Source organism: Tupaia chinensis, unplaced genomic scaffold, assembly GCF_000334495.1.
Source record: "Tupaia chinensis unplaced genomic scaffold, TupChi_1.0 Scaffold000139_1, whole genome shotgun sequence".
NCBI classification, from domain to species: domain Eukaryota; kingdom Metazoa; phylum Chordata; class Mammalia; order Scandentia; family Tupaiidae; genus Tupaia; species Tupaia belangeri.
In genome coordinates, this window is record NW_006159609.1 from 2255204 (window position 1) to 2270531 (window position 15328).

The window sequence follows — 15328 nt, forward strand, 5'->3', positions numbered from 1 at the left end:
ACACACACACCTATATAGGTATAGGTATATATAGGTGTATACATGTGTGTGTGTGTGTGTATATATGTGTATATATACACATACATATACCTATATATAGGTGTGTGTGTGTATATATATATGCATATATATATACACACACACATACATATATACACATTTATAAGTATAAGTATATATAGGTATACACACATACATTTATATTTATTCATTCCACAAAAATATACTGAATACTTACCATGTAAACTGTTGTAGGTGTGGGAGATGCAGTGAAAAATGACACACATACATGCACACAAATCCCTGTCCTTGTGGAATTAACAATCTTGTAGGGACAGAGAGCCAAGAACAAGACAAATAGGCAACTCAATGTAAGTTCCATGATGATAAATGCCTAGCAATGCTGAAGGAATTGAGTATTTATAAATAGAATGGCAAGGGAGGTTCTCATCTAAAAGGTGACATTTGAGTAAATACCAGAAGGAAGCAAGGAAGCAATGATGTAAATATATAATGGAAAAGGTGTTCCAAGTCAGTGTAACCAGAATTCGTCTGGGAGGCAGAAACCTGGGGCTGATCGCTGAATATTGCTTGACAGATGCATGCATATACTAGGAAGGCTAAGCGACCCAAGGCTGACCCCCTTACTGCAAGAAGGGAGGGCAGATGAGCAACAATAAAAACACCACCAATTTTAATAATGACCAATGGGACTGTTGCTTGAATTGACCATTCAGAGCTGGACAAGTTCCAGTCCTTCATTTGCATGTACAGGTCTAGTTGAAGGTTTGGGAGGGAGTTATTCATTTGACCCTACATGAGATAGGAAGCCACTGGAGGGCTGTGGGCAATGGACAAAATCATCTAACTTATATTTTCACAAAGTTACTTAGGCTATAATATTGAAAATAAGTTTAATAGGGAGAATAGGACAATAGCAAGAGTGGGGAGAACAATAAGAACAGTATTTCAATAACTTAAAGAGATAATGGTCTGGAGCAGGATGGTAATAAAAGGAGTGTTAAGAAGTAGCTGCATTCTGGATATATATTTTTTGAAGGTAAAGTTGATAGAATTTTCTGATAGGGTACAAGACTTTTGGTTCCTCTCTATGCTGACATGTGTAGGTTTCATGCAAATACTATCCCATTTTATATAAGAAACTTGAGCATCTACATATCCATATGAGTTCTGGAACCAATTATCCATAGATACCAAGGAAGTAAATAAAACTGTGTCACATCTTAATACCCAAGCACTCAGAGGATAAGAGAGGTTTTAGAGATTTGGGGAGTAGTTTCTCTAATCTATAAGGAAAGTTCAATGATCCCTCTTCTGTGATAGCATTTACACTACAAAGTCATAATTTATCCCTCTATGTCTAGCTTTCCCACTAGATTATGAGCCTTCATCATCTTTATTATCTTCATTACCTAGCACACAAAATCTTCCCAAGAACGCAAGATAAGTGAATGAATGAACAATTGCTTAAATTCCCTGCATCAAGAAATGACTCAAAAATATATTTAACAAAGGACCAGCACATGGTATGGAGGGTAAGGCACCTGGATCGCACATGGCCAACTATGTGGTTTGAGTCCCAAACCCAGCAGCTCGAAAACCATTCTGGCTGTTTCTGTGTGCATGTCCAAAATACCAAGAAGAGAACAGAGAAGGTATTGTAGTGTGGCCATTCCCCGCTGAGAGATATTTTGTCACTTTTCCTCTCTCTCTCTGGCAAGCATATGTGCCCTATTGCAAATAAATAAATAAACAAATCAATAAATAAGTCATCAGAAAAGTCATGATGCATTTTTGCATAGAAAGACATAGAATAGGTCATGGCTTTTCTAATGACCCAATAAAAATATTTTATATATATATAATTATACATATATATATATATATATATCACATATATATTTTATATATAATAGTAAAGTGCAAAAGAAAAAAATGTCAATGCATTTACCTTTCAGGACTCATATTCTTCTCACCATTCCCCCTTTGCTCAAACTTGTCCAGCAAGCTGACACTTGTCACTTTAGTAGGGAAGACAGTTTGTTTATCTCTAAGTCTCTTGGGTGATGAGATTTCTGTAGAATAAAGAGTAAATGAGTAGTATGTCCTTTATACAGATAAACTCTGATAGCTTTATCCAAGGAAAATTTTCACAGAAGATACACTCTTGTTATCTTTAAATAATTGTCCTTTTCTCTGCTATGGTATAAAGCATGTTTTTGCAGTATATATGCAACAAAAACAACATGCTTAGCATTTAGTAGGTACAAAGAGGCAACTCTTTGTCATTAAAGACCTTTCAATAAATGTAGTTAGAAAAAAATAAGATATGTAAAAAATAATCCCATTTATGAAGGTCTTACTAGGTGCTAACAGTCATACAAAAAACAACTTAGGACAATGACACAAAATTTCTAAATCCCAAGCAAATGGTATAAGCTATAAGGGTCTGACATGTACAGAAGAGAAGCCACTTCAGAATCTAGTAATAAGAGAAGTTTTCATGAAGAAGTCAGATGTGAAAAGCAAAATGTGAATTGGATTGAGATAAACTGAAAAAAAAAAATACAAAGGGGATGCCAGGATGGAGAAAAATAGTCAAAAGATTAGCTCCATATGTAGCCTAATGGGTAAATAAACAGGATCCCATATGGGCAACTGTGGTTTAAATACCAGTTCTAACAGCTTGAAAAACATGCTGGACACATGTATACTCCAAATCCCAACAGAATGAAGAGATGGAGGAGAAGGGAATGTGGTATGACTACACTGAATTGGGCATTCCTCTCTCTCTCTTTCTCTGTCTGTCTCTCTCTCTGGTGAGTGCACTGGACTTTTTTGATAATTAAAGAAAAAGAGTGAACAAAAGGATAAAGTGTGGAAAAGACAAGGCATGTTAGAAGAACGTGAACAGACAATTTTGTTCAAAGAAGGGAGCTGCATAGGAAATGGTAGAATATGAGACTAGAGAAAGAAAAGCATATGAACATTAACAAGAGTTTATCTGTGATCCTGAAGGCCACACATCAAAATCCACAGCAGCAAACCAATGTTTGCCCACTGATATGTTTTGCTTGGTCCAATTAGCTTTTTATTTTAAGAGCAATTAGTTGTCAGCATTTAACAATCAGGAGATTCGCATCAAAGTCAGAATCCCTGCTTCTCTTGAAAAATCAGATTTAATCTTGGCCCACATATCCACAAAGCAACAATCTGCTAGAGGAACAGACCTTTAAAGTGTGGTCTGGCAAACCCTGGAATCCCTTTTTTTTTTTTTTTTTTGCCAGGGTGCATGTACATTTCTGAGAGAGAGAGAGAGAACTCCTCAATGGGTCATGGCCATAACACAACACTTTTTTCCTCCATTTTTCTATCCCATCAGGATTTGGGATGCACATGTGCCTGGTGTGTTTTTCAAGCTTCTAGGGACAGGATTCAGACTACAGCTGACTATGTGGGATCCAGCTCCCAATGTACAGCATTTAACCACTGCACTATGGGGCCAGCTCCCCTAGAATATGTCTCCAAAGACCTAGAATTGCCTTCCTATGTTTCAACCTAAACAACATATCACAATTGATTAAATACAGATACAGATATGAGAATTTAGCTACAGACATCAGATATAAAACTGGCACTTCCTCACTTTTTATCTAAAAATCTTAATCAAACATGTCTACCCTTCTTATATCTATTCTACTTCTTGCCTTTATGTTACCTGACTGGACCCTATATGTATCTGAGGTTGGTTTTGTTTCTGTTTTTTTGTTTTGTTTTGTTTTGTTTTTGTTTTTCCATAAGGTGCATGCATTTGCAGGAAAGAAACAGGTAGAAAGAGGGAAAGTGAGACATCATGTCCCAGGGTGGAAGGCCACGCTGCAATCCCTTCTCCTTCATTTTCTTCTGGGGGTTTTGGGCATGCTCAGCATGATTTTCAAGGTTCTGTATCTGGAACTCGAACTGCAGCTGACCATTTGGAACTCCCCACCTTTAACCTCACATGCCTGCTAGCCTAGTATCTGAGTTTTTACCACTGTAAGCAATAGAGAGCCAGAAAAGAGATGACAATGTAAGAGTCAGAAAGCCATAAGATCTAGAATTCATAAAATAATTAATACAGAATTTCAGGCACAGAAGATGTTTGTTAGAAGAACACAGTGAATATTCCTGAACCTAATTTTATTTCTTTTGGGCATATAAATTACTAAGCAATACGACTGGGCTCATAAGCAGTAAAGAATGACAGATTATATCCTGAAACCATTGGCCTACCTCTGATGCCTTCTTTGTCTACCTGGTCTTGTAACTTCCTTTGTGTATTCTTTCCACCTTCTTCTGCAATGGTCTCCATGGGAGGTTTGTTTTCTGTTTCCTTAAGCTCAATCCTAGGAATAAGTCAAGATATTTGTCCACTGCAATGGACCTAAACAGATGACCATGTGAAAAGCATCCTAATCAGCTCACTGATTATGACTGGTCCACTTCCTTCAAAGGGGGTGTTTTGATTTACTGAGTATATATCATGGATTAACTCTCTCTGAGGCTGCTATGGTCTGAGTATGTCCCCCCCAAATTCATGCTAACATCTGGTTGCTATTGCAATAGTGTTAAGAGAATGGAGGCCCAGCCATGGTAGCACAGAAGTTAGGGCAACACTGCACAATGCTAGAGATATTTGGGAGTCCTAGGTTCTGGTCCTGGATCAACCTGAACAGCCCAGGTACATCCACACATGCCTGTAATTTTGGCTGCCTAGAAGCTGGGTGAGACCCTGCCATGTGTGCCTCTCTCTGTATTTCTCTGTGTCATGAAAGAAATTAAACTAAAAAAGAGGGTGGAAGGCCAGAAGATGGCATGGGGAGGTACAGCACTGGATCCCACATAGCCAATTCCAGGGTTCAAGTCCTGGACCTAGCAGCTCAGAAATCATGCTGGGCACATGTGCATGTGTGCCCAAACTCCTGAGGTAACTGGAAGAAATGAGATTGTGGTGTGGCCATCCCTCTGGGGATGATTTTTCACTATCCCTCTGTGTCTCTCTCTCCGGCAATTGCACACACACATAAAGTGGAAACTTAATCCAACTATAGTATTTTTTTTCTACCTTTTAACTATAAATTTTATTGTGTGTATTTGAGGTTAAAAAAATAATGTTATGAAATATGAGGTACAGCAGGTAGCATGGATGTTAAGGCAGCTGAATCCCACATAGTCGACAATGCAATTTGAGTCCTAGACCCAGTGGCTTTATAATCAAGCCAAGTGTATGTGTATACATGCCCAAAATCCCACCTCCCTACCCTGTCTTTCTCTGGCAAGCACAGGTGCCCTGTGGCAAAAAATAAAATAAAATGATGTTATGAAATATATAAAGGTACAGAAATACATACAGATAGTACAATGGTGAAGCATTTTAACATATACATCAGCTCATATTGCTACTTTGTGTAGATATGTGATTAAAACAACTAAGATCTATTTAACAAAAATTCCTTACCTATTTCTTTTTTCTTTTTTAAGAGATTTTTGCCTTAGGGCATGTGGACTCACCAGAGAGGCAGAGAGAATGAGGCAGTGAAAGAGAAAATCAGAAATCACCCCCAGGGCGGTTGGCCAAGCCAAAGTCCTTTCTCCTCCTGGGGTTTTGGGCATGCACATACATGCACGTGGCATGTGGAATCCAGCTGCCTTAACTACCACACTGCTTGCTAGCCCCACTGGAAAGGTTTTTTGTTATTTCTTCCCTTCTACTAATTTTAGGTTTCTTTGTGTTTGTTTTTCTAGCTCCTTGGAGTGCAATTATGTTATTTAAAATCTTTTGTTTTTAATGTAGGCATTTATTGCTATAAGCTTCTTAGTGCCACTTTTGCTGTATTCCATAATACAGTAAGTTGTATTTTCATTCCCATTAGTTCCAAGACATTTTTAAAATCTCTTCTTAATTCCTTCATTGGCCTAGTGGTCATTTAGGAGTATGTTTAATTCCATATATCTGAACAGTTTCCAAAGATCCTATTATTGATTTCCAGTTTTGTTATATTGTGGTCAGAAAAGGTACTTGACAGGGATTTTAAAAAATTTGTTGAAGCCTGTTTTCTATCCTGGAGAATATTCCAATATAATGATTAGAATAGTATATATTCTGTAAATATTGGATGGGATGTTTTGTAGATGTCAATTAGGTTCATTTGGTCTATAGTACAAATTGACTTAGATGTTTCTTTCTTTTTTAACACATACCAGTCATCTTTTATTGGGTGTGAATTCTTGACTGGGATATGAAAGGACTCAACAAGTTCCTTTGGAGGGATGCTAAGCCAAGGAGATGATGGTCTGGTTCAGTGCATGACCTCCATGCTGGCCCTCTTCAGTGGTATTTGCGTTGCCTCTGTGTTTGAGTTTCTTATAAGAAAGGCAGTAGCTGAAGAGCATATAAGCAGCCAGCACCATAGAAACCCCAGCAACACCCCCTTTCTTCACGTTGACATACTTGTAATACCAGTAGCAACCTATCTGAAATGCTCCAGCAATGCCTTTAGGGGTAAAAATCCCGCATCAGTATCCAGCTTGGCAGCTCCCCAAGTTTGACATCCATGAGTTTCTTCTCCTTCACTGGTATGACTGACGCCATCTTGGAGGCCTGGTGTCCACTCCCGACTCAGATGTCTCCTTAATTATCTTCTGTCTGGACAATCACTTCAATGCTGAGATTAGGGTGTCGAGGTGTTGAACTATTATTACAATGAAGTCTATTGTTTGCATTAGGTCTACTAATATTTGCTTCAGGTATTTGGGTACATATAATATTGGGTTGTCAGAAAAGTCATGATGTATTTTTTCTATGCAAAAATGTGTCATGACTTTTTTGATGACCCAGTATTTACTATTATGATATCATCTTGCTAAATTGATCTCTTTATCATTATATAATGACTTTGTCTCTTTTCACAGATTTTTTTTTTAACCTAAAGTCTATTTTATCTGATATAAATTCAGGGATCAAACTTTACATAAATAAAACACCAATGATTGTTTTGAGCATTTGAGTTCCCCTGTCCATTTCTAGGTTCTCAAATTCTTGGAACAAGCAGATAGCGTAATGGCTATGTCGCTGAACTCCCATGTAGCCGACAGTGGTTCGTGTCCCGGACCTGATGGCTTAAACTCACGCTGGGCGTGTGTGTGTGCATGCCCAAGACCCCGAGAGGAGAATGGAGGAGAAGGGATTGCGGCGTGGCCTTCCCCGCTGGGGGGTGATTTCTCGCTTTCTATCTCTCTATCTCTCTCTGTCTTTCTGGTGAGCACACGGGCCCTATAGCAAAAACCTCTCAAAAAAAAGATAAAAAAAAATTATTTGACCCACTGCAATTGTTTTCTTCCTAGAGTGCTTAAGCCAAAGTATGTCAAAAGAGATAACCAAATTTGCCTACCAAAACAATCTAACTAAATTTATTTTGAATCACTGATTTATTTTTAATGTGAAAGGCAAGATTGTGCCACAGAAAGAACAATGGCGGGTGGTACCAGAATTTCCAGGGAGCCAAGAGTAGTTTTAAAAAGGAATATTCTAAAGCCCATTGTTACTTTTTAACTATAAACAATGTATGCAACAAACTTTTCTTTTGTATTTAGGAGAGAGAGGAGAGACTGCACCAAAAGGAGCATGAGCTGCAAAGTGTCAAGGAACACTGCCCAATCAGAGCAGTAAATCAACAATGAGCACTGGGCCTGGAAGAATCCACACACAAAGTACTCACCTTGGAAATGCAAGCGTGCTGCTGGGCTGCTTCCCAAAGGCCTCTCTGCTAGACAATACTGAGTCCACAGTGCCAGGTCTCTAGGGACAGAGAAGGGTTACAACTAGGCTGTAGTTCTGGACACAGGCAAGTCGAAGCTACAAGCTGTCTCACAGATGAAGCTACTATGATATTCTGTTGTTGGTGTGTTAGTACTCAAAGCCCAAAGCATTGACTCCAATGAAGACTGATCTCGTTTATCAGAATAGTCATCCTGGGTAGCTGCATAGCAATTCTATTCAGGTTACCTTTTCTCAAATCATTCCACCTTTGAAATTGCCTGCAGAGTTGACAGTTTCTTTTAGACATCTTTAAAAGAAGAGCTGACTTATTAAAGCAGTCAGGAAAATGACCAAGATGACTAATTCCATCCTTGACCCAAGTGACTCTAAAAGCAGGCAGTTAAGGAAATCTGGAGCAAGGTGAGCTCCATTCAGAACCTTACACTGCTAAGAGCTCTGTGGCTGCACTGCATTTTATTTCGTAGGGCTTCCAGGAGGTCTCTGTATAAGTGATTACCATATAGTAAGCCCTCAACAAAAAACTATTCTAATTATATTATATAATAACCATATTACTATATTATATCAGTATGGAACAAAACATTTGACTTATTTTTATATAAATACTACATATTATAAAAGGCTTTGAAGAGAATTCCCAAAAAGAAAAAATAAGTTTTAAGAAAGTTTCAAGGGTCAGCCCCATAGCCTAGTGGTTAGCGGGCTGGATCCCACATATCTGACCACATAGTTCAAATCCCAGCCCCAGCAGCCTGGGGATCATGCCAGGTGTAGTGCATGTGTGCTCAAAAACCTCAACGGGATGGAGAAATGGAAAAGCAATTGCAGTGTGACCACAACACAATGGAGGGTGCTTTTCCCATTTCTCTCTATTTCTGTCTCTGGCAAGTGCACACACCCTCTAGTAACTGAAAACAAAAAAGAAGTTTCCAACAAAAGCAGCTTGTCAGTAAAATAAGCACACAGCTTTCCAAGAGACTACTGAGTCTTAAGGACAGCACATTTGGGAATAAAACCATCACTCCCACCACTTTACAGCAGTTTCCAAAAATATGTTTTACAGAGTTAGTAAAGTATTAGTACTAGATTAACCTAGACTTTTTATTTAATTTTATTTATTATTATTACTTTAATTTGCTATTGGGCATGTGCACTCACCAGAGAGACAAAGAGAGACATGGAAAAGGAGAACAAGCTGCCAGGTTTGGGACTCAACCCACGTTCAACCATGTGGTGGGTATTTGAACCATGGTCAGCCATGTGGGAGTACAGTGCCTCAACCACCATGCCACCTGCAGGCCCCTTAACCCAGCTTTCATGATTCAATTGGTTGCTTTACAACCAGACTTCTCAGCTCCTCCAATGTGCTCATGTACTGCCCTTGTGCCTCTGTCCACAAGGGGAATTGATAGTAATTGCCAATTCTCAATCTGCTTCGGCCTCTAAAGCCTTTTTTCATAGAATATTTTAGGACTAGTTCTTTTAAAATATGTTCCTTGAAATTTATGCTTTAGATTTCAATAAGCCAAGTAAAATGATATCCTCTCTTCTTAATGCACACTGAAACTACAAAGTTCAACAGTATTCTCTGAAGTTTAGATGACCTAGCCACTTTGGCCTTGCTTCTGGACTTGCAAATCTTGTCTCTGCTTTCACGGCAAAGAGGTTATACCAGTATGTGTTTCCACTTTTCACACATCTTGGCATCTCTCTCAGTCACCCTGTATGAAATCAGAATGTTTATAGAAAAATCACTCTGGAAGCAGGTACATGCATACCCCACCCAAATCCCAGGAGGACAGAGAAGGGATTGTGGGGGGTGATATCTCACTTCCTCCCCCCCACCCCTCTCTGGTGAGCACAGGTGCCCTATAACAAAAACCTTAAAAACAACAACAAAAACCTGAGAGCCTTGTCATGTGTGGGGACACGTTTAGAGAGAGACCTGAGGTTTGGGGACATGCTCTGAGCAAATACTACCTGTCCTTTTGGGCTTTGGCCTTATAACTTGTGCTTTCCTTGACCCTTGCTGCAGACAGAGCAAGGGTGGAAATTGCTAGGGGCATTCCAACAGAAACATCTAATGGTCTTCAAGAAACATCTTGACCCCAATTAGCAAAGTCCAATCCCTGCTCTGCATCTGAAAGGTTCTTTAGCCTTCTCTGTGTGTGGTGGTGCACACCTTATGAAGAAGTTCTTTAGCCTCCTTCTCCACACCTACAGCAAGGTTTCTTTGCATTAGGAAAGATGAGACTTTCTCTTAATGGGATTATCACCAGGGGATACACCTGGCCCAGTATGACTAAGCCCTTATAGATTTGTTAACTGCTTATTGTCTGTAACCTGGCAACAAATCTATGAAGTGTCATGAAACATACATGTGTAATGTTTCCTTGTACTATAAATAAAGAGGCCCAGTTTGTCTGGATGGCTCAAGCAGTGGCTCAAGTACAGCACAAGTTGCTTGGGCTACCTAGGCTCAGGCTGCCCGTTTCCATTTCTACTCTATGTCTTTGTCTCATTCTTTCCAATTCTCCAACTCCTGGTCCTCTCAAGATGGAGGGCTTTCTCTTTCTTGTCCTCTTTCTCTTCCTCACCAGCAGCCCTCTGATCATGATTCAGCTAGACCCAAGCCCCAGGGCGAACGCTGACAGTCGTGCACAACCCATCTCTTAAATCCCACCCCAGAGCTCCATCCCAGGCTATATTCACAGACTTTTCATTTAAAAATCAGGCTTTTGTACTATGGGGTATAAAATTATATAAGGGTGCTCCAAAAAAGGGCACAAAAAATGGAATTAAGGTACAAGTTTACTTTGGTGCAAAAAAAGGTGAAATCCATGAATAGATTTTTTTTTAAATAACACATTTTTCATGAACTTTTGAAAACTCCTTGTATAACATTTAATGATAACCCAACTCATTCATGGCAACTTTGTTAATTCTCACAGGTGTACCTGAGGCACATCGAGTCTTCCAAAATCCTTCCCTTGAATCTTTAAACACTGCCTCCTGAAAACAGCAGATGGCGTAATGGTTAAGTCACTGGACTCTCACGTAGTCTACTGCAGTTTGAGTCCCAGACCAGGTGACTTAAAACTCAGGCTGGGCACATACGCATACATGCATGCCCAAGATCCCAAGAAGAGAATGGAAGAGAAGGGATTGTGGTGTGGCCATTGCCCCGGGGGTGTGATTTCTCACTTTCTGTCTCTTTGTCTCTGTCTCTCTGGTGAGTGCAAGCACCCTATAACAAAACTCTCTCTTAAAAGTAATAACAATAAGGGGTTGGCAAGTGGCGTGGCAGTTAAGGCACTGGCTCCCACATGACCAACCTGGACCTGGAGTCTTGCTTTCTCACTTTCTGTTTATCTCCCTCTCCCTCTTTCTCTTTCTGGTCAAATTTTTTAAAATAATAAATAATAAATAAAATTAAATACTTTAAGTAATCATAATAATTTTTAAAATTAATTTAAAAAATAAACATTGCCTTCTTTAACTTTTCTATTGAGCTATCAGGAAAGTCATGATGCATATTTGCATAGAAAAAATGTGTCTTGACTTTTCCAACAACCCAATATGATCAACTTGGCATGAAGATCATACCAATTATGTATAGCTAACAATGGAGTAACTCTATTTACAGGTTAACAATGATGGCACCAATTATAACACTTGTTCTGTAATGCAAAAAATTTAAAGCTAAAGATACATTTCCATGATTTGAATTAGACTTTATTGAACACTTTCATTAAAATAAAATGGTAGGGGACCAGGAGATGGCATAATGATTACATCACTGGACTCCCACATACTCACACAACTGCGGTTAGAGTCCCAGACCCAGAAGCTTGAAACTCACACCCAGCACATGTGCATGAGTGCCCAAAATCCTGAGATGAATGGAGGAAAAGAGATTGCAGCATGGCCATCCCAGGTGGGGAGTAATTTCTTGCTTTCTGTCTCAGTCTCTCTCTGTCTCTCCTGTAGCAAAACTCTCTCTCTCAAAAAAAAAAAAGTAAATAAATAATAAAATAAAATAGTAGAACTAGCAAAAACTAAGTGATCAGGAAGTGCAGGCTTGAAGCCCAGTTCTACCATTATCAACACCCTGACCTCTCTGAGTCAACTTTTCCAACTTACAAAATCAGGCTGATGGGACCAGCACTTAGCGTAATGGCTATGACACTGGTCTCCCGTGTAGTTAATCACGGTTCGCATCCTGGACCCAGTGGCTTAAAACTCACACTGGGCACATGTGCATGCATGCCCAAGTTCCCAAGAGGTGAATGGAGGAGAAGGGAGTGAGGCATGCCCATCCCCTCCAGGGGGTGATTTCTCACTTTCTATCTCTCTGTCTCTCTCTGTCTGGCTGGCAAGCGCATATGCCCTATAGCAAAAACCTCTCCCCCCCCCAAAAAAAAAAAAATCAGGCTGATAATAATACTGATTTTATAATGTTTGAGACTCAAATGTAATGATGCATGCAGAAGGACATTTCGAACTGTTAAGGCACTATAAAATATTTATAATTGTAAGACATTTTATTACTCTTTAATAATCTTCTATACTCTATATTCTATATTCTTCATTTGACACTGACTCAAAACTTAAAGTTCTTTGTCCTTTTAGTCTTTTTTGGTCAAAGTAATCATCTATGAACAAGTACTTTCCATAGGCAATTGTAATTTAAATATGTTGACCTGAATTTTTCTTAATAATGACACAACTATAGGTGATTCCAAGCTATAACTAGGAGAGGGATTAGAAGAAATAAAACATTCATTTACATTTGCTAGGGCTTTCACCAAAGTCCCACTTCCATCCATGGTACAAAGGAAATCTTTATAAAATCTCATCTTCACTTTGCTGTCTCTGATCACGAGGACCCCAATTCCTTTGAATGTAAACTCCACATTTTGTTTGATGGAAATGGATCGTGATAAAAAAAGCAAGGTCTCTTTCACACATCCTTCCACTATATCCCTGTTAAATGGACCCTCCAGGGAAATCATGACAAAATTAAGTGGTACAATTGGGATATCACCTACAGAAGAAAAAGATAGGGTGGGGGAAAGGAAGATTACAATAAGGAAATATTATATATAACTCACAATTATTTGTTTCTCACTTAAAACTCAAAAATAGAATTGTTCATGTGATGCTTTTACTTATACCCAATATAATGCTGCAGACAACCAACACAACCAGTTATTAATACATTAATCAGTATAATTTTCCCTAAAATATAATTTTTTATGCTCAAAATAAAAACAATTAGCTTTCTAGGTCCAACCACTGTGACACGGCAATAACGCCAACACTCTACAGTGCTGGAAGTCACATAGTGACTGCAATTCAGGTCCTGAGTCAGCCTGGAAAACATGCTCGGCAGGAACTCAGGATCCTGAGAAGTCAGAGGGATAGGGAAAGGGGATTCTAGTGTGACAAGCCCCATTATGGGTGCCTTCTCTCTACCTCCTCTCATGTGTGTGCATACATGTGCCCTATCATAAAAAATAAAGGACAAAAGCTATTAACTTTCAAAACTACTCCCTAAATAAGCTTCTTATGTACGTATTTCAAAATCTTTTGTACCAGAGCCAGTGGATAGGATGGTAGTTAAGGCACTGGACTCCCACATGGCCAACTGAGGTTCAAGTTCTAGACGCAGTGGCTTGAAAATAATTCCAGGCACATGTGCATGCATGTCCAAAATCCTGAGAGGAGAATGGAAGAGAAGGGATTATGGCATGGCTATGCCCCAGGAGGCGATTTCTCCCTTTCCCTCTCTCTGTCTCTCTCCAGCAAGCGCATGCACCATATGGCAAAAACCTAAGGACCAAAAAAAAAAAAACAACTTCGTACCAAAATAAATTTTTACTTTAATTCCCTTTTTCCACACTACCATGGCAGGACCATTTTTTAAAATTAATTATATTACATTTCTTCTCTCATAAATCTCTAGATAAAAATGGCTGAAAAGTTCATTAAACCTTCTATATTCAAAAATACACAAAATGAATTGTAAGTATAACTTATTGGTATTTTTTTTTCCAACAGGTAATTTTCAGGAAAATTAAAGGGAAGTTATAGCCTTTTCACCCACCAGCATTGAGGTAGGGGTCTGATTCAGGGGGGGATGAAAAGGTCAAAAGGAACATACCTGAGAATCCAAAAATAAGCTCCAAAGGTCCCTAAGTAACACAGGTAGGTGCCATGGAGCCCACACTTAAAAACTGGAATGTGAGTGCACCAGGGCAGGAATACATCTGTCTTATTTACTATTTTGTCAAAGTGCTAAGAATAAGGCCTGGCACATAGTTGGCCTTGAGTAAATATTACCAGGAGGAAGGAATGATGGTTGGTTTTAGGGGGAGAGAAAGGTACATTACGTATGATTAAGTCTTTATAGAATTATATATACTTTGGACTTTTAAATGTTAATAATATATGTGTGAGTGTGTGTGTATATATATATTTAGTTATCTTCTTTTTTCCACAGTTGATACTGACTGTAATTCTCCCAGAGATGCTAGTTAATGTTCTCTCCTTTGTAACCACTTTAATTTTAAAATCTAAAATCTAAGCAAAAAGTCTGTACAACTCTCTGTCTCTTGTTACTGGGGTTTAAAATGGCCTGATGAAGACTCTGTTATCTTCTGATCTTGACCCCTTCCTCTGCCAACAGTACTCTGTGAAAATATCCTCACATTAGAAACTAATAAAGCAAGAGTTGAGGCCTTCCTTCAGAAGAGGATTCCTCATGGCTCCTGCAAACTAGTCATTTCAGGGGACAGGAAAAATGAAGATTTTCTACTGATAATTCAGCCTCCAGCAAACAAAGTTAGCGTGATGGATCTAAGGGCACTGTAGCTAAACATCGAAATACTATTAGGGTTAACATTCCTCAATATCTACTGAATCTGCTGCACCAGTGATCACAACAGAATGGCAAAGAGATTCCAGATCACCTCTTTCTGCTTGCTCCTGAACACTCAGATTGAACTTCAAGAATTCAAAAGAAACACACCATCCATTAGATGACAAGAAATCACTGCAGGACCACAAGAAATATGGGAAAGCAAGAAAATACCTCTCCTCCAAGGGAAAAGAATAACTCCTCTTCATCCACAAACAGTTCAATGGAAATGTCTGATAAACAATTTAGAACATTCATAATGGCAAAGCTAACTGAGATGGAAGAGAAGAGAGACAATGAACTGCTAAAGAGAAAGGAGAAAGAAATTGACGAGTTCCAGGAGGTGAGGAAATTCTTGCAAGATCTAAAAGAGGAATTACATGCTTTACAAAAGAGTCAAACGGAACTGTTAGAAATTAAGTCTGTAATACAGGAAGTCAAAATCTCCCTTGAAAGTATTAAAAGCAGACTGGATCATACAGAAAACAGAATCAAAACAGAATCTCAGACGTAGAAGAGAAAATAGCTGGCCTAGAAAAATCCACCACGAAGACTGAGAAAATGGC

General features: G+C 38.9%; 1 protein-coding gene across 2 annotated transcripts in view; it reads right to left on the reverse strand.

Annotated features, from left to right (window-relative positions):
• CCDC81 (coiled-coil domain containing 81) overlaps nt 1–15328 on the reverse strand; it is a 40771-nt gene that overhangs the window by 12770 nt on the left and 12673 nt on the right. For both annotated transcript variants that reach the window (XM_006144923.3, XM_006144921.3), the window contains exons 4-7: nt 12631–12887; nt 7779–7858; nt 4294–4406; nt 1973–2096 (exon numbers count right to left, since the gene is read on the reverse strand). In XM_006144923.3, the coding sequence (XP_006144985.1) occupies nt 1973–2096; nt 4294–4406; nt 7779–7858; nt 12631–12887 (574 nt within the window). The remainder of the gene's footprint in view (nt 1–1972; nt 2097–4293; nt 4407–7778; nt 7859–12630; nt 12888–15328) is intronic.